The sequence below is a fragment of the Cajanus cajan genome, chromosome 6, assembly GCF_000230855.2.
Source record: "Cajanus cajan strain Asha chromosome 6, NIPB_CcT2T_4, whole genome shotgun sequence".
Lineage (NCBI taxonomy): Eukaryota > Viridiplantae > Streptophyta > Magnoliopsida > Fabales > Fabaceae > Cajanus > Cajanus cajan.
Genome location: NC_138522.1, coordinates 61,496,938 through 61,523,787, shown reverse-complemented (window position 1 = coordinate 61,523,787; position 26,850 = coordinate 61,496,938). Strand labels below are relative to the sequence as shown.

General features: G+C 30.7%; 3 protein-coding genes across 4 annotated transcripts; 1 reads left to right on the top strand and 2 right to left on the bottom strand.

Annotated features, from left to right (window-relative positions):
* Positions 1-5,800: 5,800 nt before the first annotated feature.
* On the bottom strand, positions 5,801-10,223 carry LOC109797600 (protein IQ-DOMAIN 2). Its single transcript, XM_020357695.3, has 6 exons — positions 10,026-10,223; positions 9,240-9,339; positions 8,844-9,161; positions 7,615-7,836; positions 7,393-7,512; positions 5,801-6,869 (listed from the first exon to the last, which is right to left on the bottom strand). The coding sequence occupies exons 2-6, from the start codon at positions 9,312-9,314 to the stop codon at positions 6,186-6,188; spliced, it is 1,419 nt and encodes a 472-aa protein (XP_020213284.1). The 5' UTR covers positions 9,315-9,339; positions 10,026-10,223; the 3' UTR covers positions 5,801-6,185.
* Positions 10,224-19,300: 9,077 nt separating this feature from the next.
* Positions 19,301-22,156, bottom strand: LOC109797688 (beta-1,4-xylosyltransferase IRX9). Its single transcript, XM_020357798.3, has 3 exons — positions 21,334-22,156; positions 20,623-20,854; positions 19,301-19,749 (listed from the first exon to the last, which is right to left on the bottom strand). Exons 1-3 carry the CDS (start codon positions 21,981-21,983, stop codon positions 19,618-19,620), a joined length of 1,014 nt encoding a protein of 337 aa, XP_020213387.1. The 5' UTR covers positions 21,984-22,156; the 3' UTR covers positions 19,301-19,617.
* An 879-nt stretch (positions 22,157-23,035) lies between these two features.
* On the top strand, positions 23,036-26,556 carry LOC109797687 (Tetratricopeptide repeat (TPR)-like superfamily protein). Of its 2 annotated transcripts, XM_020357797.3 has the most exons (3): positions 23,036-23,193; positions 23,608-23,686; positions 23,780-26,556. In XM_020357797.3, the coding sequence occupies exon 3, from the start codon at positions 24,100-24,102 to the stop codon at positions 26,389-26,391; it is 2,292 nt and encodes a 763-aa protein (XP_020213386.2). In that variant the 5' UTR covers positions 23,036-23,193; positions 23,608-23,686; positions 23,780-24,099; the 3' UTR covers positions 26,392-26,556. The 2 variants fall into 2 exon arrangements, with proteins under 2 accessions (XP_020213386.2, XP_029126835.1); XM_029271002.2 differs by having other exon boundaries at positions 23,608-26,556.
* Positions 26,557-26,850: the final 294 nt, after the last annotated feature.

Here is a 26,850-nt window from a genome sequence, read left to right as displayed (position 1 = left end):
GTATATTATGACAAAGGATGCATTTAAGAATAAATTATACCGACAAGATTTCATGAAATTGTTCTAACATTTCATATATTATACATTTTTTAACGTTTATTCAATATAATATTGAAAAGGTGATTTTATTTTTATAGTGTGTATTTGAATATGCTTATAGTGTGCACCAATATGATTGATTTTGAAACAATGTGATTTTCTAGAATTGATTTTGAATAAACATAGTAAAAAGTAATATAATTTTTGTTTGAATAATAAAAAACATGGATTTGATTTTTATATTAAATATTGTTTGAAAAAATTATTATTAAAAATAATTTTGAATATATAATTATAAATCTGGAAAAATAAAACCTCAAAATTAATATTGTTTAATGGAGAAACTATTAATAATTATTTTTAAGTAGATGTAAATTTTTACATCTTAAAAATTAAATTTTACTAATAATTAAATATACTACAAACATAACATAATTATGATAATTTTAAATACAATAAAATTAATTCTATACATATTTAATGTAGAATCAAATATGTAGTTAAATAAAGAATGAAAGTTTTGTAAAGATGATATTAAAAGTGGGAAAGATTAGTGCAATTTGACAAAAATTGGTGGGATGTTTATTCAGTGTGTATTTTATTGTTGGTAAAATGTAGAAACAAAAAGAGCTTCGGCCACATGCGATGCAGGCTGAGTCTGACACTGTTGCAGACAACTGCACGTAAACTCAACAGTCAACACGCGCCTCTAAACTATTCAGAGTTGAGACCACGCGCCAAGTTTCACTGTCCATGCTTTAGATCCTGAAATTTGTCTGTTAATCAAGAAATATCCAGCATATTGATCTTCTTTTAAAATTACTTGATCTAACACATTGAACTAGTATTTATAAAATTAAAAAATAAACTAAAGCCACAAGTTCTTAGTGTGTAGTTCTATGATATAAACGAATATATGTGTGCTGGAATTTATTGTGTAATCACCATTCTTCTAAATTGTATAGATCATAAAATGTGTTATAGCTTCATCTCAACCAGACAACTACATCTGACAGTTAATATTTTGTTATATTTATGAAATGTGGATCCGTGTTCAAATGCATTTCCTCTTTCCTTTGTCTCTCTTGGTGGAACAGTCATTTGAATGTAGTACAAGTGTAGTTTAGAAATTTATTGTATACTGCATTTCACAAGTAGCTTTTGTAGATGTCTATGGAAGTAGGAAAACATTTAAAACTGTCATAATCTGTTATCATAATCTATTTCATATATGTTCAGGATGAAATTCTCATTTGAAGAATTTTGGCAGAGATCTGGTGGAGTCAGGGAGACATGCAACCATTAATAGAGGAAGTTGTCCTGAAGGTATCCAAATGGGGTTTTGACATCGAAAGAACTTCACATGCCGAGGAAGTTTCAAACAAGAAGCATACTTCTTTGGTTGGAGTGCATGTACAATCAGGAAGAATATGAATACGTTCTTCTTTGTGTACTTCTGTTATTATGTTCTGTGTTTTCTATCATTATTTCTACAATATATTCTATTATTAGTTGCCATATACTACTTATGAGATACATGAAATTACCACTTTTTGGTGTAGGCCTCAATTTATTTCTGACATTCTGCAGGCTAAATTGTAGATTTTGAAAGTTGTCAGGAATGTGTTGAAATAAATAGCAGACTTAATTACATATCAGTGGCATCTTTTAAAATCAAAGATTGTTTATAGATATTCTACCAGCTCGTAGCACAATTTAGATCATTGATGTACTTATCCAAGTTTTTAAATGGATTCGATCTAAATCTTACTTGAGCTAAACACAAATTTTGAATTTATTATGTACCACAGAAAAGAAAAAGAAAGAAGCATAATCATAAAATTCTTCTTCCTTCTGTTGTAACTAGCAGAGTTCATGTTCATCTATTTTTTTACCTTCAACTCAACTTGTTACTTGTTTGAGTCTTAGTTCCCTTTTTAATTTTAAACTGGGATTGGATGATAGAGTGGTCCCGCCATCAATGACGGGCCTTGTCAGAGACAGTAATCTATAAGCTTCCAAACGAGGGTCACTTCTACTAATAGTTAATTTGAATAAATTTCTTCAAAAGTATTATTAAAAAAATAAAAATAATTTTTTATAAGTTAAAATTAATTTATATAAAAATTAATTTGTAATTTTTTTTAGTGAAATTATATGGAGAATTTTTATAAATTTATTTATGTATAACCTAATTTTAGTTTATCAAAAAAAAAATCATTTTTCTTCCTAAAAAATATTTTTAAAGAAGTTTATGCAACCATACCATATTTTTTTCTCTAACGAGTTCCATAGGACGATTTTTTTTCCACTCTTTTTGGAACCCCACATGGCCCGGTTGAACACGAGGAAACTGCATTGGAGAGAAATATGGAAGATGTTTTACAAGTATACATTTCTAACACGAATGATACCAAAACTACTAATATATATAAACAACACAACCTAGGAAGGATGTAAATAACACAGGCAGCTCCTAATCCTATGCATGGTAAAGCTTCAAAGGAGAGAAAATTCTTTACGATTTTTAAAATTTTGAATCATAAGAGGTTTAAAGGTATAGGTAAAAGTGCCACCTACATTGTTTTTCTTTCCTAATCTTCCCTCTTTCTAAGCAAACAATATCTTAGCTGTGTCTGACATAACAGTCTGGTCCGATCAGATTGTTTCTTCCACTGACCGTTAACTGATCAGCTGCAAAATCCTGTCTACTTGAACCTCCTTTTATTGATCTTCTTTTTTGAGTCTGACTATTTTAAGGTTAAGGAATCAATCAATAAATATTTTTATTGAAAATGTATGAGTAACATTAAATGTTACAATTTTCTGCAACAACTTTCCAGTTTTAATTACATTTTCCTTTCTTTTATCATGTTCTCTTCATTTCAATTGGATTGTGCTTTCTTTTAGTCTGGTTGGATATTCAGAATGGGTTCAATGCTTCAACAGTTCAACTAGTCACCAAATTGCACATGTTTCTTTACACTGCAGATAACTGGAATCAAGTTAGTAAGTAGTCATTACTCCCATCATTTATAAAGTTGATCCATCGTAAATATGACTATTGCTCTTTCCGCCAGGATCCATGACGGCTTGATCATTGGTGTTGTGTAGGGACTAGAGTTGGTGTTATTGTTTCAAATTCATATGGAATCACATTTATTATGTTTCTTGTTTATATAAAGGATGTTTGAGGAATTCAGTAGTCTTCACACTATGGTAGTATTTAAAAGAAAAAACATGCTTAGGTAAGGAGTAAGGACCATATTTTGAAAATTACTACATATTGAAGTTTGAAATGCATTTTAGGAATATTTTAGTTTAATCAATTCTGCTATTTAAACATTAAAAATTTGACATGGTATATGACACTATATACTGTCATTTCTGTTTCTATCTCTTTTTTATACACATCTCATATGCATTTTAAACTAAATGTGACATTTTTTTGTTGCCCCATTTTTATTGTTTGCAGAACATTTTCTGCGTTTAAGACTTTAGATAAGATGGTACATGTACCTAAAGTGGAGAAAATAAAATGGATGAGGTGTACTCCTTACGTGTATCAAGATACCAACACCGGCATGATGCTTCTAGATTTGATTTCTGTTTGTCTAAAAATAATATTTGACCAACAAAAATTATATCTAATATATACAGATTAATTCTTGATCGTTAATTTTAGAATACTGCATGAATTACATCCATAAATAAAAACAAAATTATCAACTTTCGAACACTGCCTAAATTATATCCATAGACAAAAACAAAATTATTAACACCATGTCAACAGAAAAATTCTTCTGCCCTGATGGAGGGAGAACTTTTTCTTCATTCAGCTGGATCACGACTTTTTAAAAAGTAAAGGAAAGTGAATTAAAATAAAATAAAAAGATTCGGTTTATATGCTTCTTGGAATGATATAATTTTCATGTTAACCTCAGAATGAAATTTGCTTTAAACTTCAAGCGTAGAGGTGAAAAGGGAGGAAAGAAGGTCCAAGAAAAAGCTGAACAAGAAATAATATTAATGTAAAGACAAAGTAGAAACTAACATGGCACCAGAGTAAATGATAGAGGATCAAAAGAGGGGCAAACATAATAATAAGGAAAGGAAGTGGTAGTAATGATGAAAGTAAAATGCTTTGATTTTAAGCCTTCTCTACTGTCAAAGGACTACAGTCAAGTTATAATACAACCTCCACATCTCAATGAATGTACTTGCATGTTAAATTTTCTTAATGTGAAGTGTGCAAAATATTTAGTAACAAAATTTGTGAAGAGCTTGACTCAGAACAACAATTCAAATACAGATCAGTGAAATTCTATCAGACATGTCATGGGGGGAAAATATAGTGAACACAAACAAGCACACATTTGTTACGATCAAGATTTCAAGTCTTGCAAGAAGTAGACTTGAATAGAAAAAAAATTTGTTATCATATCAAAATGATATATTAAAAGATAATCTATTGGTTATATTTGGTGTTTGAATTAATTTGAAAGCAGGGATAATTGATGCTCTACTGTTTAAAGAAATAAAAGATAATCTATTGGTTATGGAATATGGATAATATTTATATTGAATTTAGAGTGAAAATTTTGTACAAAATTCACAAGCAACTTTATATCACTTACACGAATACACTTCTATATAAAACTAATAGTAGACTAATAGTATATAGAAAGATTTCTTTATCTTTATATCCTTCTAATATCTTGCTTCCAAAAACTCAATTTTCTTTTATTCCTCAGTGAACGAAAGATAATATTTTTTCTAGTACATTAAAATATGTTTAATTTCAATATAAACTCAATTATCAATTATGTATTGTTACGATAATATATCTTGATTTATATTTAATATATAAAAAAAAACAGTGAATAGTTACCGGCTTACCGCTGCGATGTATAAAAAATGCGTCAATTACTAAGGCACCTACAATATATATTTATGCTAAAAAAAGAGTAAATCCTTAAGATAGTTCTCATGGTCATGAATTGAGTATTTTAGAAATTTAGTTCTTGAAATTTTAAAAACTTTCTATTAGTTCTTTCTTATCTTCACCAGAGATAAAATTCATTTTAATCAATTTTCACTTTATTTTTCATTATCATTTTATACTAAAAAAAATCTAGAATAGATGTCAATTTATAAAAAGACTGATGAAAAGATTTTAAAATCGTTGGGACTAAGATATCCGGTCTCAAAGACTAATTTAGAGGTTTATATGTGCTAAAATTGTCCACAGCTCATACCCCTCGACAAGAGAATCCCTGGTGCTTAATTGTTTAGTTCTATTATTACAAATTTTAGTTGAAATGCCGTATCTGATAATATACTTCTTCCTCTAAAATATTCTAAAAAGCTGAGAATTTCAAATTTAGTTGGCAAAGAAATGAGGCAGTTAACATGAAAAAGTAGTGATAGAGGGAAATTACACATATTATAGTACTAATATGAGCTGGAAGTCCCCACTTCAACCACCGTTTGATGAAGTATGTATCCCAAACCCTCACCAAACACAAAGAAAGGGTTTAGTTAAAAAACTAGCAATAATTAAAATAGAAGTGCATGCTGGCACAGACCTTTTCTGTTCCACAGCTTCAGATAGACAGAGCAATAAAATAAGCTCTGACAGCAGTGTTCAGTGATGCTAATCAAGTTTACAAGGGTATTATTTGTTCAAGACTCTTGTTTTTTTATTTGATCGGTTCCATGATATCAATCTTCAAAGCAAAACATAGTATCATCAAAGAAATGAGACAATGAAATTCAATTTACATTTATGTCACAGCTAAGAATCAAGAATGAGGAACTTTGACCAGAATTATACTTGCCCTTGATTGGGGAAGCACAGAAAGGATTCGGCCAGTTCATTTGTCCTTCTGTCATTTGACCATCATGAACCACATTCCTTCCCCTCAGGGCAAATAGTGCTAAAGTAAATGAAAATACAAATTGATAAAATATAGTAAGTAAAACAATTTTCACCCCAAATCAAAAGCCTCCAAAAAAGTTAGGATACAAATAAAATAGGAGAAATAAATAAATGGAACACTCAATTTAAGTAAACTCTTTGTTTTTATTTCTTCAGTGATATTTTCAATCCTACTTTAATGCTTTCAATCCTTTGACTTGTAAGATCAACTGGCCACACCATTGTCCACAGCTAACTCTGCATTTAAGCTGCTTTCTACCTTTGGTGGCCCTGAATGGCGCCTTGGTCTGGCAGGTGAAGCTGGGAAAGAAAGACGCTTCTTTGCAGTTCCAAAAGATCCTTTCTCAGTTTTTCCATTTTCTGGGGCTAATGGACTCTGTGTCCTGGACTTGGCTTTTGCAGATTGAGTTGGCACCATGTAGCTTGGAACTGCTGGAGAGCTAGCAAGGCTCTCGTCATCTCTCACCGAAGAACCAGCAATGGAGTGCCTCCGGAACCGATCTGACTGTACACTGACCAAGCTTTTCGAGTCCTCATCTGTAATGCAGCTGCCCCTTGGGCTTGCCTTCTTTGTTTTCTTAGCAGATGATGAAGCTGGCTTGGAAGGAGTAGACTGAAAGCTTGGCGAGCCAAGATTTTGGCTGGCTGATGGAGATTGCTTTTCAGAATTGAGCTGGAAACGAGCAAATGACTTGCTGATTTCTCCACCGGTAATGCTGCGGCTTGAGCCTTTTATGGATGAATGGTCATTCAACTCTTTATCCATCTGGCCATGGCTGTCCAAAGGCCGGGTTGCCATCCATCGTTCCAACCAACTCCAACCCCATGTAGGATTGGTTGGATCCATGAACATTGGATTTACAGACCTAGATGAGTTCTTCCAGTTTTGCTGCCAAATGTTTTTTTTTCAGATATCAATTGCTGAATTTGTAACAAAAATCGAGGAACTTAAACTCTGATTGTAAATTAAATCACAGACAGACATGCTATTCATTTATATTAAGCACATAATATAGTCTGCCACATTATTTCAGTAACTAATGGCCATTGACAAAATTGAGAAAGAATTTTATGCTGCAACTTAACAAAGAATTAGCATATCATTGAATTATGCAAAAAATCACTGTGGCAATGAGAAAGGAGAGTGCATAGGTTTAAGCAGAGGATATGGCAATTAAGATAGTGAAAAGATAGAAAAGAACCATGTATTTATCAGGACAAAGTTTCAGATGGGAACGGTAATCACTTCAAGAGATAAGGGAACAACAAATAGTCAACTAACAACATAACATGAATGCTTGGTTTCTCATTTTAGTGTTTATAATATGTAATATTTTTCAAAGATATTTCAGTTCATACTAAATTTTTCATCTATTTCCTCACATGTAAATTGATGAGAAAAAGTGAAAAACCTGATGAGTGAATGCATAAGCCAGTGCCCTTTCTCTTCTCATAGCTGCCTCATACTTGCTTAGTAACTTGGCTTCGATTTGTTCTTTTGATTGTAGGCTGTCGTCCCATTCCTCTCCCATCTATTATGATAATTTGCAGCAAGTTACAAGCATTCCAAACACAATGTGTTAAAAGGTTAAGAGAACAGCATTTCAAAATAAATTCAGGAAATGAAACCAGACCCGCATGCTCTCAAGCTCTCTTGCATGTTTCTGTAAGAGCTGTCTCTGCAGAGCTTGATTCTCCTCTAACATTCTGATCCTCCTGGAACGAATCTGAGACTGCAAGCGAGATAACGTCTGCATAGAGCGGAGGGTACTTGTGGCTTGGCGTTTTACAACCGGGCCTTCCATCAATAATTTCAACCTGACCAACCCCCTTAAAGCCCGCAATGCCCTTCTTGCCTAAATGATTTAAAAAGAAAGTGTAGTTTAAAAAGTAATTCAAGTAACAATTTCTTTTGTGGCAATTATTGATTGACACTGACAGTGTCATAAGTATATGTGTATAAAGAGTACATTTAATTAAGAAGTTGTATTCAAAATTTAAAGAGTTAAATTAAAATTTGATCTATTGTTATAGTAAAACTTTTAATCAAATAGTAGACAAGAAATTGCCATATTATTTTTCTAACTTTAGTTTTTTCTCTGGTAATAAAACATTTAAAAAAATATCTACTCTCTCATCCCCTGTATTTGCATTTAACCCATTTATTATGAAAAGCAAAAGTATCCGCCTTGAATAAAAAAAAATGTTTAGTTGTTAACTAAACTGTTACTCATAAATATTAGAGACGAAATGTCAACCCTCCCTTTGTTGATCCTAATAATAATATTTGAGAAAAGGAGAAGAATGCATTCATTCAGTACGGTTGAATTAAAGGTTCCCAACCACGTGAATTAAAGGTGGAGTTGAACTAAACAAATAGGTTCTTTATAAGACTCGGTAAGAAGATGAATGGCATTAATGGCATTTGATTATAAAAAAACAAGTTAATGACCCAATTTTAACAAAGAAAAAACTTAGATGCATTTCCTTAAGTACTTTTGGTGTTGTTCTTCCATTTAAATTAGAGTTTTACATCAATAATTCCCATAATAAAGGTTCGCATTGAAGGTCAACACAGATTACCAAGCCAAAATTCCAAGTCTGATTGAAGAATAACACTAAATGCACATAGGAAAACCATATCTAAATTTTGTCCTTTAATAAATCTTTTCTAATTGATAGCATTTTAGAGTTGGTTGTATCATCTCTTTAACAAATACAAGGGAGTTTTGTGTAAAAAAAAAAATTGAAAATAAAATGCTGTCATTGAATGCTGAGTTAAATGAATTGTGAAAAAGAGGGAGGGCGAAAAATGATTAATGAAGTAACTTATACTGCTTTAAATCAATATTGCAACACATACCAAGTGTCCCCTAAAAGCTGTTTGAATTTTGATTGCTGCCACTTCATCCTTTGGTTTACCAGCAAAACGAGCAATTGGGGCAGGTTCAACCCTAACAGGTTCTATCTGAACAGAAGGAACGGGTTCCTCAGCATCCATGGCAGTTGCAACTTCAACAACATGATCATGATCATGACTGTTTTCAGTTTCAATATCAGTTATTTTAATCTCTTCTGGTGGAGGAGGAATAGATGGTGGTGTTTTATCAGTTTCTGGGTATGAGACTGAAGTCTGCAACTTTTGCTTCCCAAACCATTTCTTCTTAGATTTACTTGATTTCTGCAAGAACAATTGAAAAATAAAAATATAAGAAAATCCCAGAAAATCGAGGTAAGTTGAATTACACTTTATACAAACCTGATCTTTCTTCTCCTTTGGGTCAGGGCTGAGAGCCTTCTTCACGCTAGAAAACCAATTTCCTTTCCTCCCCATTTTCTTGGCATTCCTTAATTTGATCCTTTGCACCAAAATGAAAACAAAAGGAAATTTTAAAGATCTGAAACCTCACAGACTAAAACAATTAATTTTTTCAACAGAAATTCAATGGCATCTACTGATATTATTAAATGTCATAACTAGCACTACCAAATTTGACACCGGAAAGGGAAGAGTCTCAATAATTGTGAGAGCCTCCTAACACAATATAATTAATATTTTTCCTTTTCTAAGAAATGGAAAAGAACAATAAGCTTCTGCAAGAGAAAATTGTTATGAACATAAAAGGGAAACAGAGGTGAAAAAGGAGAAAAGAAAAAAGGAAACAGCTTTACGCTAAAAAGACACTCAAATTCCTAACAATCCTCGTTGTATATCAATTCTGCATTAATTCTACCTGGGTGCCCCATAAATGAAAGTAAATCACGTTACGAAACAGGACGTTTCTAAACCTAGTTCACCGAATCATACCAGTCAAAAAAAAAAAAAAACTGCTGAGTTAATTTAATTTCCCCTTTTGCATTTTCAGACAGAATCGCACACGAGAATTCAGATTCGAGAGGTGGGAGAGGCTTACAGTCAAAGTTGAAGTTACGAGGCTTCCAGCAAAGGAAAAAGGACTAAGAAATTGTGGGAACAAAACAGAACAAGAGGGAATTACAGAAATAGAAAGATGAAGTTAAAATTGAGGGTCAATGAAGAGAGTACCTGGAGTGTAACAAAGTGACAGATCTCAAATGTGTAGAAAAAGATTGGAACTTGGAAGATCACATTCAGAGTTGAAGCAAAGAAAAGGTTAGTGAAGAGGGAAAGCAGATCTTGGGAAATGGTAAGAGAGGAGAGTTTGAATTATAGGAACAGCTGCTTCCGCTAATATTGAGACCTTGCCACTTGGGTTGCTCACACTGGGCCCTCACCTCTTTTACCATCCTCCAAGAATCACAGTCAAGGATATATCTCCCTGTAAATGTAAATCAGTTTTACTTTTAATTATAAATATTAATTTTGTTTTTTTAGTTTCACAGTTTCATAAGTTTTACTTTTAATACCTATAGTGATAGAGAATTAAGACTAAAAAATATAAAAACTAAAATTAAATATTTTAACTATAAAATTTAAAAATAAAGTTATAAGAAAAATAAATGGTTAAACCTGGTTTAAAAATGTTATAAGACCATGATTATATAGTATTGTCTATAAATAACAATGTTTTTTTTAAAATGTTTAGAAATTTGACCTCCAAGTTTATATATAAGAAAATTTATCCAAAAATAATAATTTTTTAAATAAGGTTTTGTATTTTAAATAATTTTTTTAATGAATGAGAAATATAGTAAAAGAATGAGAAAGAAAAAGCTAATTACCTTAAAATACAAGATTTTTATATTCTCTCCATTTTTTATTCAGTCATTTAATGTTTTGCACGGGACTTAAGAAAATGATTAAAATTTTAATTTTTAAAAATATTTATTATTTACTTTCTTATTCTACCAACTATTTTTCTATAGTATTTCATTGGAAATATATTATCCTTTTAAATACAACATTAACTTCACATAAGTGGTTAGAGAAAAAATTGGTAGACATTATAAATAAATAGACACAATGTTCAGTAAACATACATTAATTATTAAGGGTAAAAATGAGAAAAAAAATTAATAAGTTATTGATTTTAGTAAAATAACAATAAAAAAAATGACAAATTCTAACAAAATGACTATGAATAAAAGATAGAGGGAGTAGCATCTACAAGAACAAAAATAGATAAAAGACCAAACAAAAAATTCATAAAAAGAATTAGCTCATAACCTTATTCATCATTCAGCCATTGGTTTCTGTTTTCATAAATATGTCTAAAAGAAATATCTCAAAAGGAGTGAGAAAAACTCTAATTTTTTAAAATAACTGTTGTTTAAGTTTTTATGGAGGAATTTTTGAAAATAAAAACATAGAAGAAACAAGTTATTAAATAAATAAGTGACATAAAGGGAAAATACGTATATAAAACGGTTGTAAAATATGATATATAAATTTATGATTTAATTTTTTTATAGTTTTATTAACTATATTTTTAAGTTCTTATAATTAAAAATATTTTATTTCAATTTTTACAGTAAGTTCTTATAATTAAAAACATTTTATTTCAATTTTTACACGTATCAATTTTTTTAAGTTTTTATAACTTTATAAATTTTACTTTTTAATATTTATATAAATAGACGATAATGATTAAAAGAAAATAAAAATAATGTATATATAAAATAAAATAAAATAGTCTTTTAATTATAAAAAGTGAAATTAATAAGATTATAATAACTAGCAGGAAAAAGGCACTCTGTACCTGCATTATATTAAAAGAAAAATATAAATAAAAAAATGATAAATTACTCATAAGAAAGGTAGTTATTAAAAAATAAATAAAAAATAAAATACATGTAAAAATGAAAATCAAAAGTAGTTATTAAAAGTAGTATCTCTTTTATATATTAGTATTAATATAGATTTATTAGTTTCAAGTTTTTAAATTTGATTAAAAATATTTTTTCTAATTTTTTAAAATAAAAGGGTATAATGGTCTAAAAAAGTAGAGATCAAGGTGGTTACCAAAAGGTATTTGATATTCCCTTTATATATTAGTATTAAAATAAAAGAGTATAATTATCCAAAAAAAAAAAAGTGGAGATCAAAATAATTACCTTTATAAATTAATATAGATTAAAAAAAACTTAAATTTATTATAAATCTATAATCACCCACGGTGAATCGTGTCGGTGATGAATTGATGATGCCAAATGCGGTGCTGACAATTGGCGTGCATGGCATGTAGTAATTCATTGTTAACATTTTTAAAATTTTACCTATTATATTTGTTATTGTTTGGTGAAGCTAGAAAATAGATGCTATGTGGTTTGCTCCTTCTTTGGTTTCTTTCTACTAAAGTTATAATTGTACTGCTTTTTATTTTTTAAAAATTTGGTTTGTTATATACTTTTTATACAGTCTTTTTTTATATATATAAATTGTTATGGGATGTAAAAGTGTATATAAGAGTTCCTAGTATTTTTTACTAGATGACTAGGTGTAGTTTAGTTTATTTAGAGATGGCATAACTTGTTGAACAAACTTCTTTATCTACACATCTAAAAAAATTCCATAAATTGTGTACCACATCCTTTTCCCTGGTTCCTGAATTGCATCAAGTCTCGAACATATTAATGCAGAGAACCAGTTTTACTAATATTTGATTAAATAAGTATTAAATTTAATGGGGTTGGTAATCGAGCCTAGCAAAGTCAACTTTCTTTTAAATATACTACTGTAGCAAGGAGGTTTTTAATATAAATGCCTTAATTGCAATTTCCACCGTTACGAGTTTGTGACAACTTAATAAAATGCGTCATCAAAGTATGGTATGGTTAGAGCGTGATAGGGTTCATCACCCTTTCAAATTACTCTACTTGTATTTATCTTTTACCGGTATAAGTTTATTTCCCCTTAATTTTATAGGTAAATGTTTTAGGCATAATAAATACAAGTCACTAAATGTTGTTAACTATAGTAGTGTGATACAAGGTGCTTACCAATTCAACTGACAAGAGCAACCCATTTTTTTATTTTTCGTTCTATATGTTTAAAAATAGTGGTTTTATAATTATGTAAAAAGTTATCATATTGTAAAAACTACTAGTATCAATTTCGTTTACAAAAATTAAAATAACATTTATATTTCTTTAGTTTTTATTGTAATATTGTACATTTTGTTGATTATTATATTTTATCAACAATTATGTATTGTGGTGTTTTGAGGAGTGCTGTTGAGATATTTTAGAGTTAAAAAAAAAAAAGTTTAGTGTTTTAAATGGTTTCTCTCAGACTCAATTTGACTTTAGGGGAAATATGTAAGGTTTTTTTTTATAATTGAGTTTCATAAATTCATTCTCAAGATACATAGAAGGATACACCACAATGAAATACTCAAATTCTAATCTTCCCTTTCCTTTTCCCTTCTCTAGGTTCCTAGAAGACATAGGAGATAATTGTTGGTGAGATTCAAAACTTATAGTTGACAATCAAGATCGTGGTGTGTCGTGTGGTGTGGAGCTACCAGAAACTTGTAACCATCTTCTTTTTCCTTTTTTTCTCTTCATCTCAATTTGGAGATTTTTGGAGGCAAGGGAAACTATAACTGAATCCTTGTTGAATTGTTGTGCATGAGATGGTTACTAGATGGTTGTAATTGTGTTGTTGAATTGCATGATTTTGAGATTGGTTGTTGAGTTTTTTATGTCTTTGGTTTTCAAGAAGAAAACTTGGTAATTTTAAGAAATTGTGGTTGCATGTTGAATTTGAACCCAAATTCAAGTTGATGATGATTGTTATGTATAAAATGTTGTATTGCATGCTTGGTTATTTTGTTTTTCAGATAGTTTGGGTCAAATTTGTGAGTTTACAAGTACAAAACTCATTGTTATGCCTTCATGGCACCAGACGTGATTTCAACTAAGGGTACTCTGTCTTCCACATGCAGGGTGCAAAATTAGTGGCACCAAGTGTGAGGAGAGATAATTGCCTCAGATTAAAATGGTGTCGGTTGTAGTTTAAATGATGTCGATTGTAGTTTAAATGATGTCGAACATGAGGTAAAAGAATTGACTTTACTTAGATTGGCATTGAGTGTCAAAAGAGTGGTGTCAAACATGAGGAGAGAGACTCGTCTCTACCGGGATTTGAGCGTTGGACTTTGTCACACTAGGCGTGAGGGTCCAAGGGCCTCTACTTGGTCTACATCGGATGCAGGTAGAATGGCATCAAACATGGACAAAGCACATGACTCGTTGCCTTAATGGCGCCAGGCACGAGGTGGATACTATCAAGTGTAAGTTTTTCTTCAATAATTTGATGCTTGTATGATTGATCGGTGAACATGAATAAAATTGATGAATCTATTACATGTTGTATTTTGATTGTTGATATTTGATCTACATATATTACCTGAGATTATATATATAGATGATTGTATGTTTTTGGATCTATATTCATTAACCTATAATAATGCATATAAATGATAATTGTTTAAGTGTGATATTGAAAATGTTTTAGGCATTTAGGCAAAATTTATTAACTTGTGGGGGTGTTGGTGTTAAAAATGTTATAGGCATGTCCTGTTGATACACTGTTGATGTGTGATGCTGAGAATACTATAGGCATGTTGATTGACTTAAGATTGGAGAATAAATTATTTTTGAAAGTTAAATATCACATTTTGTGGATATTGGTATGGTGTTCCATAAACCCAATTGTTGAAAACCCTCCTTAAGTAGATGTTATTTCTCATAGTAGATTGTTAAGTCCCTATAGATCCTTAGTTGATATTGGAGTAAAGCATAAAATTAAGGACTGCAACCCTTAATTGCTTATTTGAGAGATGTGTGGTATCACAATGATAGTTAGTTGAATTGTAATCTATATGAGACTTGATAAAATGTATGTCAATGTTGTGGTAAACACATATCCAAGCTATGTTATACCAGACAATGGTATCGGACTTTCCTAATTTAAGGTTGCGATATCCAAGAATTCATGTTGTAGGGATTGATATCCCATTTAGTTGTTGATCTAGTAGGCGTGGAAAAAACCATGTTGGTTCGGTAAGGTTACGTCACTTAGATTGTTCATCTTGATGTAGGAGATCATTGTAAGTAAATGCATAATGATACATTAATTAAGATGTATGCATAGTGACACATTAGTTGAGGTGTATGCATATAATGTGATGTTACTTGGTATTCATATGTTTTGGTAATTACATGGTTGTGGCGTAAGTTTGATCATTTGCTTGAGTTATCTGTTTTTCAAGCTTATTGAAGTCATGTTGAGTGTTGTATGATGTAAGTCATGAGGGGGTGGTTTACATGCTATTATTGGCAGTATATTTGTATTTCATCTATACTTGTTATATTTTAATCTTTTTGAAAATTTAACTTATCCTTACATATTTTCTCGATGGTTAGATTGTAATGATCATGTTTACATGAGAGTGATGTAAGAATAGATGAAATGTTGATGTCTTTTAGGGTTATGTTGCTGGTGAGTATCTTAGTGTTACTATTGATGATAGAGTATAGTTTTATTGTTGTTTGACCGACAATATATATTAGAGTTAATCACCTATACACTGTCAGTTTTACACTGAAAACTAATTAGATCTTTTAATTGTGTCATGTCATTATAAACACATTTACTTTTAACAATGACATGACACAATTAAAAGATCTAATTTGTTACCCGTATAAAAAAACTTTGCACTGACAGTGTATAGGTGATTAACTCTATATATTATCTTTTGTATATTTAGGAAATGTTTATGTGTTTGCCTTAGGTAATTATTTATTTTTTCACTACTAACAATTAATTTATTAAATATATTAACTATAGTGTATCGTTATATTTATCGAAACAATTTAACTTTTTATAAGTAATTTGTCTCTTTTTTTTTATCAAAAGTATAATTGTCAAAAATTGAATCCATCGATTAATTAAACTTATAATTAAACACTTGGTGTGCGTTTAAAAAATTGTTAGAATGGGTTAAATAAAAAATTTACACATTAATTTTAATACATAAATGAAAAAGTAATGTGAATGATGAATTGAGTTGAATACATATTGTAAAGATGATTCAAACAATCCCAAATTTTTATTTAGTTTAACTTAGACTTCTAATCATCCCTAGCACGAGAACAGTGTGCGAAAACTTAAGAATGGAGCTAGTTATTTATTTATTTATTTTATTTGTGATCTTCTTGTCTCGTTTTTTTTATTATATTTTTTATATTTTTTATTTTAATTAACTGTTAGTTACTAGTAATTGTTAGCTAGTAATTGTCTCAAGCTATAATTTTAAAATATGGTATGTTACAATTACAATTTTTAAAAAAACGAGCTTATGAATCAACTTAAGCTTTTGTCAGTAAATCTTCCACGACTACATGAATGAATATTTTGCCATCATAATATACAATATAAATCTATATGATCTTATCCACACAATATATATTTATTATATTTTAATTTTTAAAATGTTTAATCTAGTCTTATTATTTTTAAATAATTTTATTTAGTTCATTAATTTTCAAAATTTGTTTAATATTATTACTTCTTTCAATTTTATTAACATTATTTGTATCGATTTGAATAGAAGAATAATATTAAATATTTTTTAAAAAATAGAGAAGTAAATTGAATCATTTACAAATAATAAGATCAAAACAAATTTTAAAAATAAATAGAGAGATAAACATAATTTTAAATTATGATAACATATTTAAAACTTACAATATTTTAAATAAAATATTATAATTACAATAAATTAATAATATGTCATGTAAGATTATTATTTATATATATACGACTATATATATAATAATATAAATTATTTAATAAAACTAGCAACAAAAATATAATTGTAATATATAACATAATGTAATATATAAGAAAAAATATGAAAGTCTACGGTAAAAAAAAAAAAAGACGAAACAATACTAAAAAAGGAGTATAAGAAGTATATTTAAAATTTTACACATTTCTCATTGATAATAGTTATTATTGATGTACAATTTTCTCAAAATTATGTGTAAAATATATATATTTTTTTCTAATAGTTATATGCATGATTTTGAGATACTTTCGCATCAACAATTTTTTTTAAGTGTTGTCTCTAAAATATAAATTATGGCCGTATATTTAAAATTTACAATGCCATACTTAAAAATAAAATATGATAAGATTGCTATAAGATAATGTATTATATATTTATATAATAGGAAAAAAAACATGTTAAAAATGTACATCTTTGACGTAAAAGTTAATAAAAACACTTTGTGATGATCAAATTTTCATCCAACGGTTGATATTTCAATTGAGTTCTTGCTAATCATGTAATAACGTCCATATTCTTAAGAAATCGATACTTGCCCTTATCTATAGTTTTACACTATGGGCATGAAATTCTAATATATAATTTTGAATATTTATAAAAAAGAAATATAATTTTTTATTCTAAAAATACTTTCTTTATTTACCAATTAAACTTGTAGGCATCGATTAACGGGCCTTTAAATAATAGGTGAGTAAATTTTGGCTGTGAACAACACATGCTTAATAATTTAACCTAATATTATTTTCACGGTTCATCCTAAGTTTAAAAATAATGATGATGTGCAATAATAGTAAGGTATGAATCGTAAATTTTACGCTCTTGAGGTCAGCCTAAACACGTGACTCGCTTTAAAGATCGATATGCAGTCACGTGAAAGACCGCTACAAAGCTATGCTCGTATTTCAATTCTCTTTATTTTTTATTTTTTATTTAATTCGGTGACTTAAATTTATTTACTTTTATTTATGTTTATGCATGCATATCATACATGCAACGCATTATACATACCCAGCGACTAGACACTACTATGCAACGCCGCCGCACTGAATCATACCCCTCAACGGTAACCAACACTAGCTAGTTTTTTTTTTTTTTTTTTTTTTTTTTTTTTTTTTTTTTTTTTTTTTTACGTAATAGCTAGCTGGTTTGTCGTTCACTCGTTCACCAACCAAGCATGATAATATATCCACCAGAAAAAAAAAAAAAAAAACTAAGCAAATTAATGTTAATAATTTATAGGCAACTTTATCTATATTCCTTTTTTTTTGGTTGAAAAAGTACGTAATTATGCTTTTAAAATATGAATAAGCACAAAAAGTAATAATATACGATACATTTATTTATAAATACTTAAATGGATGGCATAAGTTGTATATGGAAATCCGGGCACATAGACAGCATGTTTGGGAGAGACTATATTCCCTATTTTAGTTTTTTTTTTTTAAATTAAAGAAGTTGTATACAAGAAAAAAAAAAATCATGTTTGAAATGACAATTTAAATTTGTAAATAAATTTTTTTGAAAAATATATTATTTTTATAAAGTTAAAAAATTGAAATTTATAATTATTTGCCCCCACACATTGATAATCGGAACAATATATACCAATTAAATGTTAATACAGCTCAATAGTCAATAACCATATCCCACAGCAATGACCATTTGTCATTTTTTAATATAGACGATATTTTAAATAGGATGAAATACGAAAAATATAATTTTTTAAAAAATAAGAATCATGTGCGAATATTGGTTATAATCGTGGGATAAGATACAAGTATCCCAAATTTTGAGAACTTTATATGAATAAAAAACTTCCAAATGATCTGACACAAATGCAGTGAAAGCTTTGTCCTCTCATGGGCTTCATGATATTTTCTTACTTATATTCGGATCCGAAAGAGGAGGCCCAAACCCAACTTTGATCCAGTTCTTTAACGAACCTTGTACACAATCAATAAAACAATTTGAGAGGTTGATGATGTATATACCTCTCTCTCTCTCTTTTTATTTATTTATTTATTTTATTATTATTATAAGTACACATTTTTATTTATTTTTAAAATTCAAAATATATATTTTAAAAATATTTTTATTTTACACTTCCAACTTTTAATATAGTACTTTTTTTTCACACACTTTCTATCCTTTTTCAATTTTTAATGAAATTACTTGTCTTCTTTATTCTTTACTATTTCATGAATGTGAAAACTAAAAGAGGGAGGCGGAGAGGGTAATAGTATAAAAATTGAAAAAGAAGAGAGAAAGTTAGTAATGTAAAAATTAAAAGAATTAAAATTACTTACTGAAATAGGTGAAAAGTAGAAAAAAGACAAAAATGTGCATGTAAAGATTGAAAAAAAAAATAAAAAAAAGTGTGAAAAAGAAGAAGAAAATGTTAAATTGAGAGTTGGAAGTGTAAAATAAAAAAAAATAAAAAATATTTTAAAATTTTATTTGAAAAAAAAAAAAGAAAAGAAAAGGAAGTGTAGTTATAAAAAAAAAAAGAAAAAAAAAAGGGAGCTGGATATATCATGATCCACAATTTGATCCTCAAAAGACAAGGAAAAATAATAATAAATTCGGGAACCTTTTCTGAAACATATAATATGTGCTTTAAATCTTTTTGCTTCTTAGCAGAAGACCCTCTCACTTACATAAGCTAACAAAAATTCGAAAAAAGGAAGAATCAACAAACCTATAAACAATTAAACATACGGGTAAATTTGCAAAAGAGAAAAAAAATCAAAAAATTCTATATAGTAGTAGGAAAATAATTCCTGTGCTGCCAATTTCTATAGTGCTTCAACACTCGTTATTATTTTCTGTGTTTCCCCTTTGCCTTGGACTAAACTCTAGAAATTATTGTTTTGAAGTGGTTCGGGCACGAAAATTGAAACGCCAGAGCAAGATTTTGGAGCAGCCCTCGGGTGGAATTCCCTTTAATTTAGCCTCGTCTTCTAGCACTACTTGCTTCACGAACTTGATTGAATTCTAGTAGAACCACACAACAAAAGGCATAATTAATAATAAGGACAAAAATAAAAAACAAGAAAACTCCTTGGTAGAGATTATTTCTAGGTGATAATGATGTGTATGTTGTCAATTTGTATTTCAAACGAACAAGGTTTTCTAATTGAGATAATTCTGAAACTTGAAATTGGGTTGTGTCTTGGAGTAAAAGGAAACATCATGCATTATCACCGGTATTATGCCGGAGTAGAAAACACTTCATAATTAGTACTCTTATTAGTTCAACTGGTCAATCAAGGTGTCATTATATTACCTAATATCTTACTCTTTTTCTCCCTTTGAGTTTTTTCTTTTTCAGGTAGTTGGAGGTTGGCCAAACGTTAACTTAAACAAGGTTTCTATTTTCAAGAGATCAAAGAGACCCAATCTAGTTTTATCCGATAAGACTCTAGGTTAAACTAATGATATTGAAACAATCCATTCATATTTTTCATTTTTCTTTATCTTTTTCTCATTATATTTATACTTCCTTCTCTTTTTTTTCTCTATTATATTCTATATTTTCTTAATGATAAGGATGTTGGTGTTTTTTTTTTTTTTTTTTTAAGGGAGTCTAACTTAGTTAATAGGATGCATAAGTACTATAAATTTCTTAGTAACTTGTTTGATTTCTATGGGTAAAATTTGAATTTAAAATTCTTTGGATATATTATCGGAGTGCTTCATTATTATATCAGCTTTAGTGGTTTGTATTGTTAATATACGGAATATTGATTAAAGAAATAAATAAAAAATTATAAGGTTTATTAAAAAACTTGAAGTAATTAAAGTAAACTATTAAATAGTTTTTCAAACAGTATTGGACACTCGAAACGTATAAATAAAAATATTTACCTGAGAAGTGTCTTGAACAGAGGAAGTGCGACCCCATCTCTCAGGGTCCCAAAGGATGGAGCTATTGAATGCAAAACTTGAAATATGAATAGGGGGAGTGATTGTATCAGTTTCGTTGTTCATATTCCTTAGATGCCAACCAATGACTTGTGACGAATCGCATACAGGTCCTTCGATTTTCACTTTCTTTCTGTTTGCAGCTAGCAATGCAGTTGGCCACGTTCCAAAGACCCTGCACATTAATCAAATGAACAAGTGGACACGTTAGTAAGAAAAACCACCTCGGAGGTGTGAAATATAATGCATGATTGCTATTACCACCCATGTTTGGTACACCAAAAGATTTCATACCACAAAATCGTTAATGCTTAAAACTATACCACCCACTACATATATAGGAGTAGAAATGTAGAATAAGCACCAGAAACTATCACATTTTCTCCCCACTAAAAATTGCCCCCCAAAGATATAAAGTGATTAGAGAAAATAGATTATACTTCGACACTATCTAAAATTATTTTAGATAGTCCTTCAATTATAAACCATCATGTATGATAAGTTTATTGACTTTTATGATAATTATTTTAAAAATCATGTATTAGTAAAGATTTAATTGGTTTATAATAAAAAAAAATTATACCGATAATACGTACTCATTAAACCTAAGTAATTAATAGTTTACTAAAAGTAGTATAGCAAAAAGAATCATACTCAATATCCCTAAGCTGGTGGAAGAATTGGAGATCATAAATATTGGAAAGGCCAGCGAAGTGTACAATGCCATTGAGCCTGTGGTGCGCAATGTGCTTAAGAGCAAGATGTCTCTGGTGATTCAGTTCAGCTTCTAATTCTGTGAAGTTTTCCTTGAAAACCACATGCCTATACATGATGCCAGTCTTCCTTAGTATCTCTGGCAATTCAGTGGAATTGGTTTTAGCCTCCACCACAATCCATAACAAAGGTTGAGGAACGAGCTTTATAGTATTTGCCAACCTTCTCAAAAACACTGCTTGGTGGGGTAGCTTTGTGCTTGTTGGAGTCACAATGATTATGAGTCTTCTAGGCTTCAACTGGGGCTCTGCTTCAACATGCAACTTTGTTCTTGTTTTTTTCTTTTCAATGGTTCTAGGCGTTGGAGCAATCCAACTTGTATTGACATTTGTTGTGGCGAGGTGTGACATTTCACTAGGTTGTGGTGCAAATTCTGTCCTATTTGAGACAACAACTTTGGTGGAAAAGAGAGAAGATTTACCTGTTGGAGCTAAGCCTGTGAAAAAACCCATCACAAAACATAGGGAAAAATGGAGCATGGCCTTCTTCCATAGAAGAACCTTCTTCTTTGATCTTTCTAGTGAACCCATATTCTCTAAAATTGACCACCTGAAGCACAATCTTCAGGGTGGATTGGAATGAATGAAGAGAGAGGAGGGTTGTGGAATCTAATATAAACTAAGATGCTTTAAGAGTACCACATTTTTGTTAAGGAAAATGTTGCAACCATTGAGCTTATGATTGGTACTGCCAAACTGAATGCTTAGCTTTTTCGTTTGGAGGCACTTCATAGGAGGGTGGCTTCACTTGGTTGTCACTTGAAGTAAAAGTAATATAATAAAAAAAAGCTAGTGTGAGACCATGAGTTGTTATCTACACCAAATTGCAGTTGGGATGGCACCTATCCATCTACAAAGAATATGTCGTACCAGGTCATTTAACTAATACTAGTAATCATGCTCGTCGTGTTAGGAATTTAATTTTTAATTTGAGGTTGACTAGTCCAATATAAGGAATCTGAAGAAAAAATTAATTTAACAATGACTTTGGGATCTCTTTCAGAACAATTATGATTTTGGAGAAAAATTATGGATTATAGAAATAATTATTATGAGCATAATGAATCTTTTGGCAATTAGTTATAGAATTATTCTAAGGGGTGGGTGAGTGAGGAAGTAACCTTTGCAGTGGGTGGGTTTGGACTTTGGATCATTGAGAGCGTGTCCAAAAAATAAGGTCTGGGCTTCCGAAGCACTATATGTTAAGGATCACCTTTCACTAAGGCCCATTACAAAAGCATACAATTTAGTCTTCGAAAAAAAAAAGGAAAATAAAAATAAAGCATATTTACATGAGGACGTTACTTATGGCATAACAAAATAAAAATTTAATATATATTAAAACAATAATAATAGTTAGGATATTTTTAGTACACATTAGTTTTTAATGATGATTAATAACAATTACTAAAAATGTTAGGATATTTTTTTATTATAATTTTCAATATAATTCATAACTGATGTAAATATCACATTATTGTTTTTTTTTAACATTTTAAAAGATAAAAATACAATTTAAATAATCTTGCCATCATACTAGAATAGAACATCATTTCAAAATTTCATTTCTATATCTTAATTATATTTATTAATTTCAGAACAAAAATAAAAAACGGAGGAAATAAAATCGTTATTGAGTTTATTGCGTTGTTTGGTAGTGTAAGACAAACGTAACATACCAAAGTAGCACAAGTACTTTGTAACGTTTGGGTGCACTCTGAAGAGTTGTTAGTGACTCGAGGTACGTTGTTTTCAGTAATACTGTTTTGCTCAATGAACATTTAATTTGGAAGACAAAGTTTTTCTACGTTTAATTATCAAACTATTTTCATGTGTGTCATTGGTGCACATACACACTTTTTCAAACTCCTTGTCTTTGAATTTTGAATGCAATTCACTTGCATACCAACTGTTCGAAAAATGGCCACCAAGAGCGGCTTGGAAGAGACCTGTAGCAGAGTCTTTGACATGGCACATTTCCATCTTTCACGCATTAACACTTGAGAAGTAAATACGAGAGTTTGGCTAGTTTCACAAATTGAACGAGATGACATATTAGTTAATTGGCCATTTTAGATTGTGGATTTCTGATTTTTACGGAACAATGCCCAAGTAAAAGAATCATAATTCATATACTTATGTTTGATTCCTGCAGAAAGAATCTCTCCACTTGGTTTTGATGATGGGTTGGATGAAATTCCATGTCAGTTTGTCTGTCTAATCAAACAACATAGGTAACATCTTTGACTATCAGAGTGGCTCAACTCATAGATGATGTCCTTGGTTTCGTAGATTCCCTTTAGTATTTTATCCATCATTGTTGTCAGAAATGAAGTTTCCTTTGAAGAACATCAAATTGTACTGGCTGCTTGCTCTTACCTCTTGAGCTCATAAAGATAGAGATGGTAGATCAAGATGGAGGCTTTAGCGGAGGGTACTACTTCCTAATCATGCAGTCTCTTAATTTATATTTAATACATGGCTTAACAGATGTACTGCCAATGGGTTCATCCAATTATCGATTTTTGGTTTCATTAATCAGAAGCACTCATGTGACCTCTTTGCTGTCCTGACACCGTATTACCCAATAAGGTTCTCAACTACAACAAGAGTTACACTTCTCTTGCTTTTTAAATATCCCTTGTCCATGATCATTCAAAGTCAAATTCGATGTATATATAATTACGTAAGACCTATTGTACCAACAACAACCATCTCCGGTCTCAGTACAGAGTTATCAACCAACAGTTACATCAACTTGATGTGTAAGCAACAGCATTACAGAGAAGCACTAGATGCATTTAATTTCCATCTAAAGAATTCGAGTATCCAGCTTGAACCAAGCACCTATGTGAATCTAATCTTGGCCTGCACCAACTCTAGATCTCTTAAATATGGCAAGAAAATCCATGATCACATTTTAAAATCCAACTATCAACCAAACCTTGTTCTCCAAAATCATATTCTTAACATGTATGGAAAATGTGGATCTTTGAAGGATGCTAGAAAAGTTTTTGATGCAATGCAGTTGCGAAATGTGGTCTCTTGGACTATAATGATTTCTGGATACTCACAGAATGGTCAAGAGAATGATGCCATCATCATGTATATTCAAATGCTGCAATCAGGTTATTTCCCAGACCAGTTAACATTTGGAAGCATAATTAAGGCTTGCTGCAATGTGGGGGATATAGAGTTAGGCAGGCAATTGCATGGTCATGTCATTAAATCAGGGTATGATCATCACTTGATTGCACAAAATGCTCTTATATCAATGTATACAAAGTTTGGACAAAAAGCAAATGCCTCAGGTGTGTTTAGTGTGATTTCTACAAAAGATTTAATTTCCTGGGCTTCCATGATTACGGGGTTTACCCAACTTGGTTATGAGATAGAAGCTTTATATCTTTTCAGAGATATGCTGAGGCAGGGTGTTTATCAACCAAATGAGTTTATATTCGGCAGTGTATTCAGTGCTTGCAGAAACCTTCTAGAACCAGAATTTGGAAGGCAAATACATGGAATGTGTGTTAAATTTGGTTTAGGGAGGAACGTATTTGCTGGGTGCTCCCTCTGTGACATGTATGCAAAATTTGGATTCTTACCTTTAGCAAAAAAGGCTTTTTATGAAATTGAAAGCCCTGATTTAGTATCATGGAACGCAGTTATTGCAGCTTTTGCTGACAGTGATGATGTTAATGAAGCCATATCTATTTTCTGTCAGATGATGCATACAGGATTGATGCCAGATGACATTACTTTTCTCTCCTTACTTTGTGCTTGTGGGAGCCCTGTGACACTTAATCAAGGCACGCAAATACATTCTTACATTATAAAAATAGGTTTGGATAGGGAAGCAGCTGTATGCAACTCTTTGCTGACCATGTATACAAAGTGTTCAAATCTACATGATGCATTCAGTGTTTTCAAAGATATAAGCAACAATGCCAATTTAGTTTCCTGGAATGCAATTCTATCATCATGCTTGCAGCACAAACAAGCAGGAGAGGCTTTCAGATTATTTAAGCGTATGCTTTTTTCTGAAAATAAGCCTGACAATATCACGATAACTACCATATTAGGAACTTGTGCAGAATTGGCATCTCTAGAGGTTGGGAATCAAGTCCATTGCTTTAGTGTTAAAAGTGGCCTTGTGGTTGATGTTTCTGTCAGCAATAGATTGATTGACATGTATGCAAAGTGTGGATCACTTAAACATGCTCGAGATGTTTTTGATTCAACCCAGAACACAGATGTTGTCTCATGGAGTAGTTTAATTGTTGGTTATGCTCAGTTTGGACTTGGACATGAAGCTCTTAATCTCTTTAGAATGATGAGGAATCTTGGTATCCAGCCTAATGAGATTACATATCTGGGGGTTCTCAGTGCATGCAGTCACATCGGATTGGTGGAGGAAGGCTGGCACTTGTATAAAACCATGGAAGTGGAACTAGGGATTCCACCAACTAGAGAGCTAGTTTCTTGCATGGTTGATTTGCTTGCTCGTGCTGGATGCTTATATGAAGCAGAGAATTTTATTAAGAAAACAGGACTTGACCCTGACATTACTATGTGGAAAACTCTACTTGCTTCTTGTAAAACTCATGGAAATGTTGACATTGCAGAGCGGGCTGCAGAAAATATACTAAAAATTGATCCTTGCAATTCTGCTGCTCTGGTGCTACTTTCTAATATACATGCTTCTGCCGGAAATTGGAAAGAATTTGCCAGGTTAAGGAACTTGATGAAACAAATGGGTGTACAGAAGGTTCCTGGTCAAAGTTGGATAGAAGTTAAGGATAAGATCCATGTGTTCTTCTCAGAAGATAGTTCCCATCCACAGAGGGCCAAAATCTGCACAATGCTTGAAGATTTATGGTTGCAAATGCTGGATGATGGTTATGATCCATCTCAGAGCTTAGACATTAGCATTTGGTAGGAACTCAACTGGTTATGATCCTCTTCCAAAATCTATATTGATTATGAACTACCTCTAGAATCTAGATAGGTTGAGGCAGCACTTGAAGAAATTTTTTGTTTTGATTGATCCCAAGAGTTGGTGACACTATTAATTTGAAAATGCAAAATCTTATCATTATTCCTATTTTATGTAGTAGCAATTGGCAGTGTTTTTGTGCATGACTTATTGGCATCTTGATCTAGGTATCACTGAACTATCTATTCTACCTGTAAGTCAATTTTTCACAAGCAGGTTACTGCTTTAGCTGAGCCTAACGTCTCCGTTCCGGTATAAACCTATTTCATCTTTTCAAAGCTTTTAGGCAACAATGCTAATGACATCCTTAATTCCTTATTTTTCCTACTTTTGCTGCATTTGGCATCAATTATAGTGATCAGCCATTTGTTACATTAAAATAAGAAAGTGGAATGTGTGGTA

What these genes read in the sequence shown, in the direction of transcription:
- LOC109797687 (XM_020357797.3), top strand. Translation starts at nt 24,100, where the DNA reads ATGATCATTCAAAGTCAAATTCGATGTATATATAATTACGTAAGACCT.
- LOC109797600 (XM_020357695.3), bottom strand. Translation starts at nt 9,314, where the DNA reads ATGGGGAGGAAAGGAAATTGGTTTTCTAGCGTGAAGAAGGCTCTCAGC. An exon ending in CAAAGGAGAAGAAAGATCAG is followed by an intron (nt 9,162 to 9,239) that starts GTTTGTATAAAG and finishes TTGTTCTTGCAG; the next exon opens with AAATCAAGTAAATCTAAGAA. An exon ending in CAGCTTTTAGGGGACACTTG is followed by an intron (nt 7,837 to 8,843) that starts GTATGTGTTGCA and finishes TAAATCATTTAG; the next exon opens with GCAAGAAGGGCATTGCGGGC.
- LOC109797688 (XM_020357798.3), bottom strand. Translation starts at nt 21,983, where the DNA reads ATGGGTTCACTAGAAAGATCAAAGAAGAAGGTTCTTCTATGGAAGAAG. An exon ending in CACCAGCTTAGGGATATTGA is followed by an intron (nt 20,855 to 21,333) that starts GTATGATTCTTT and finishes ATTAATGTGCAG; the next exon opens with GGTCTTTGGAACGTGGCCAA. An exon ending in CTGTTCAAGACACTTCTCAG is followed by an intron (nt 19,750 to 20,622) that starts GTAAATATTTTT and finishes TGGTTCTACTAG; the next exon opens with AATTCAATCAAGTTCGTGAA.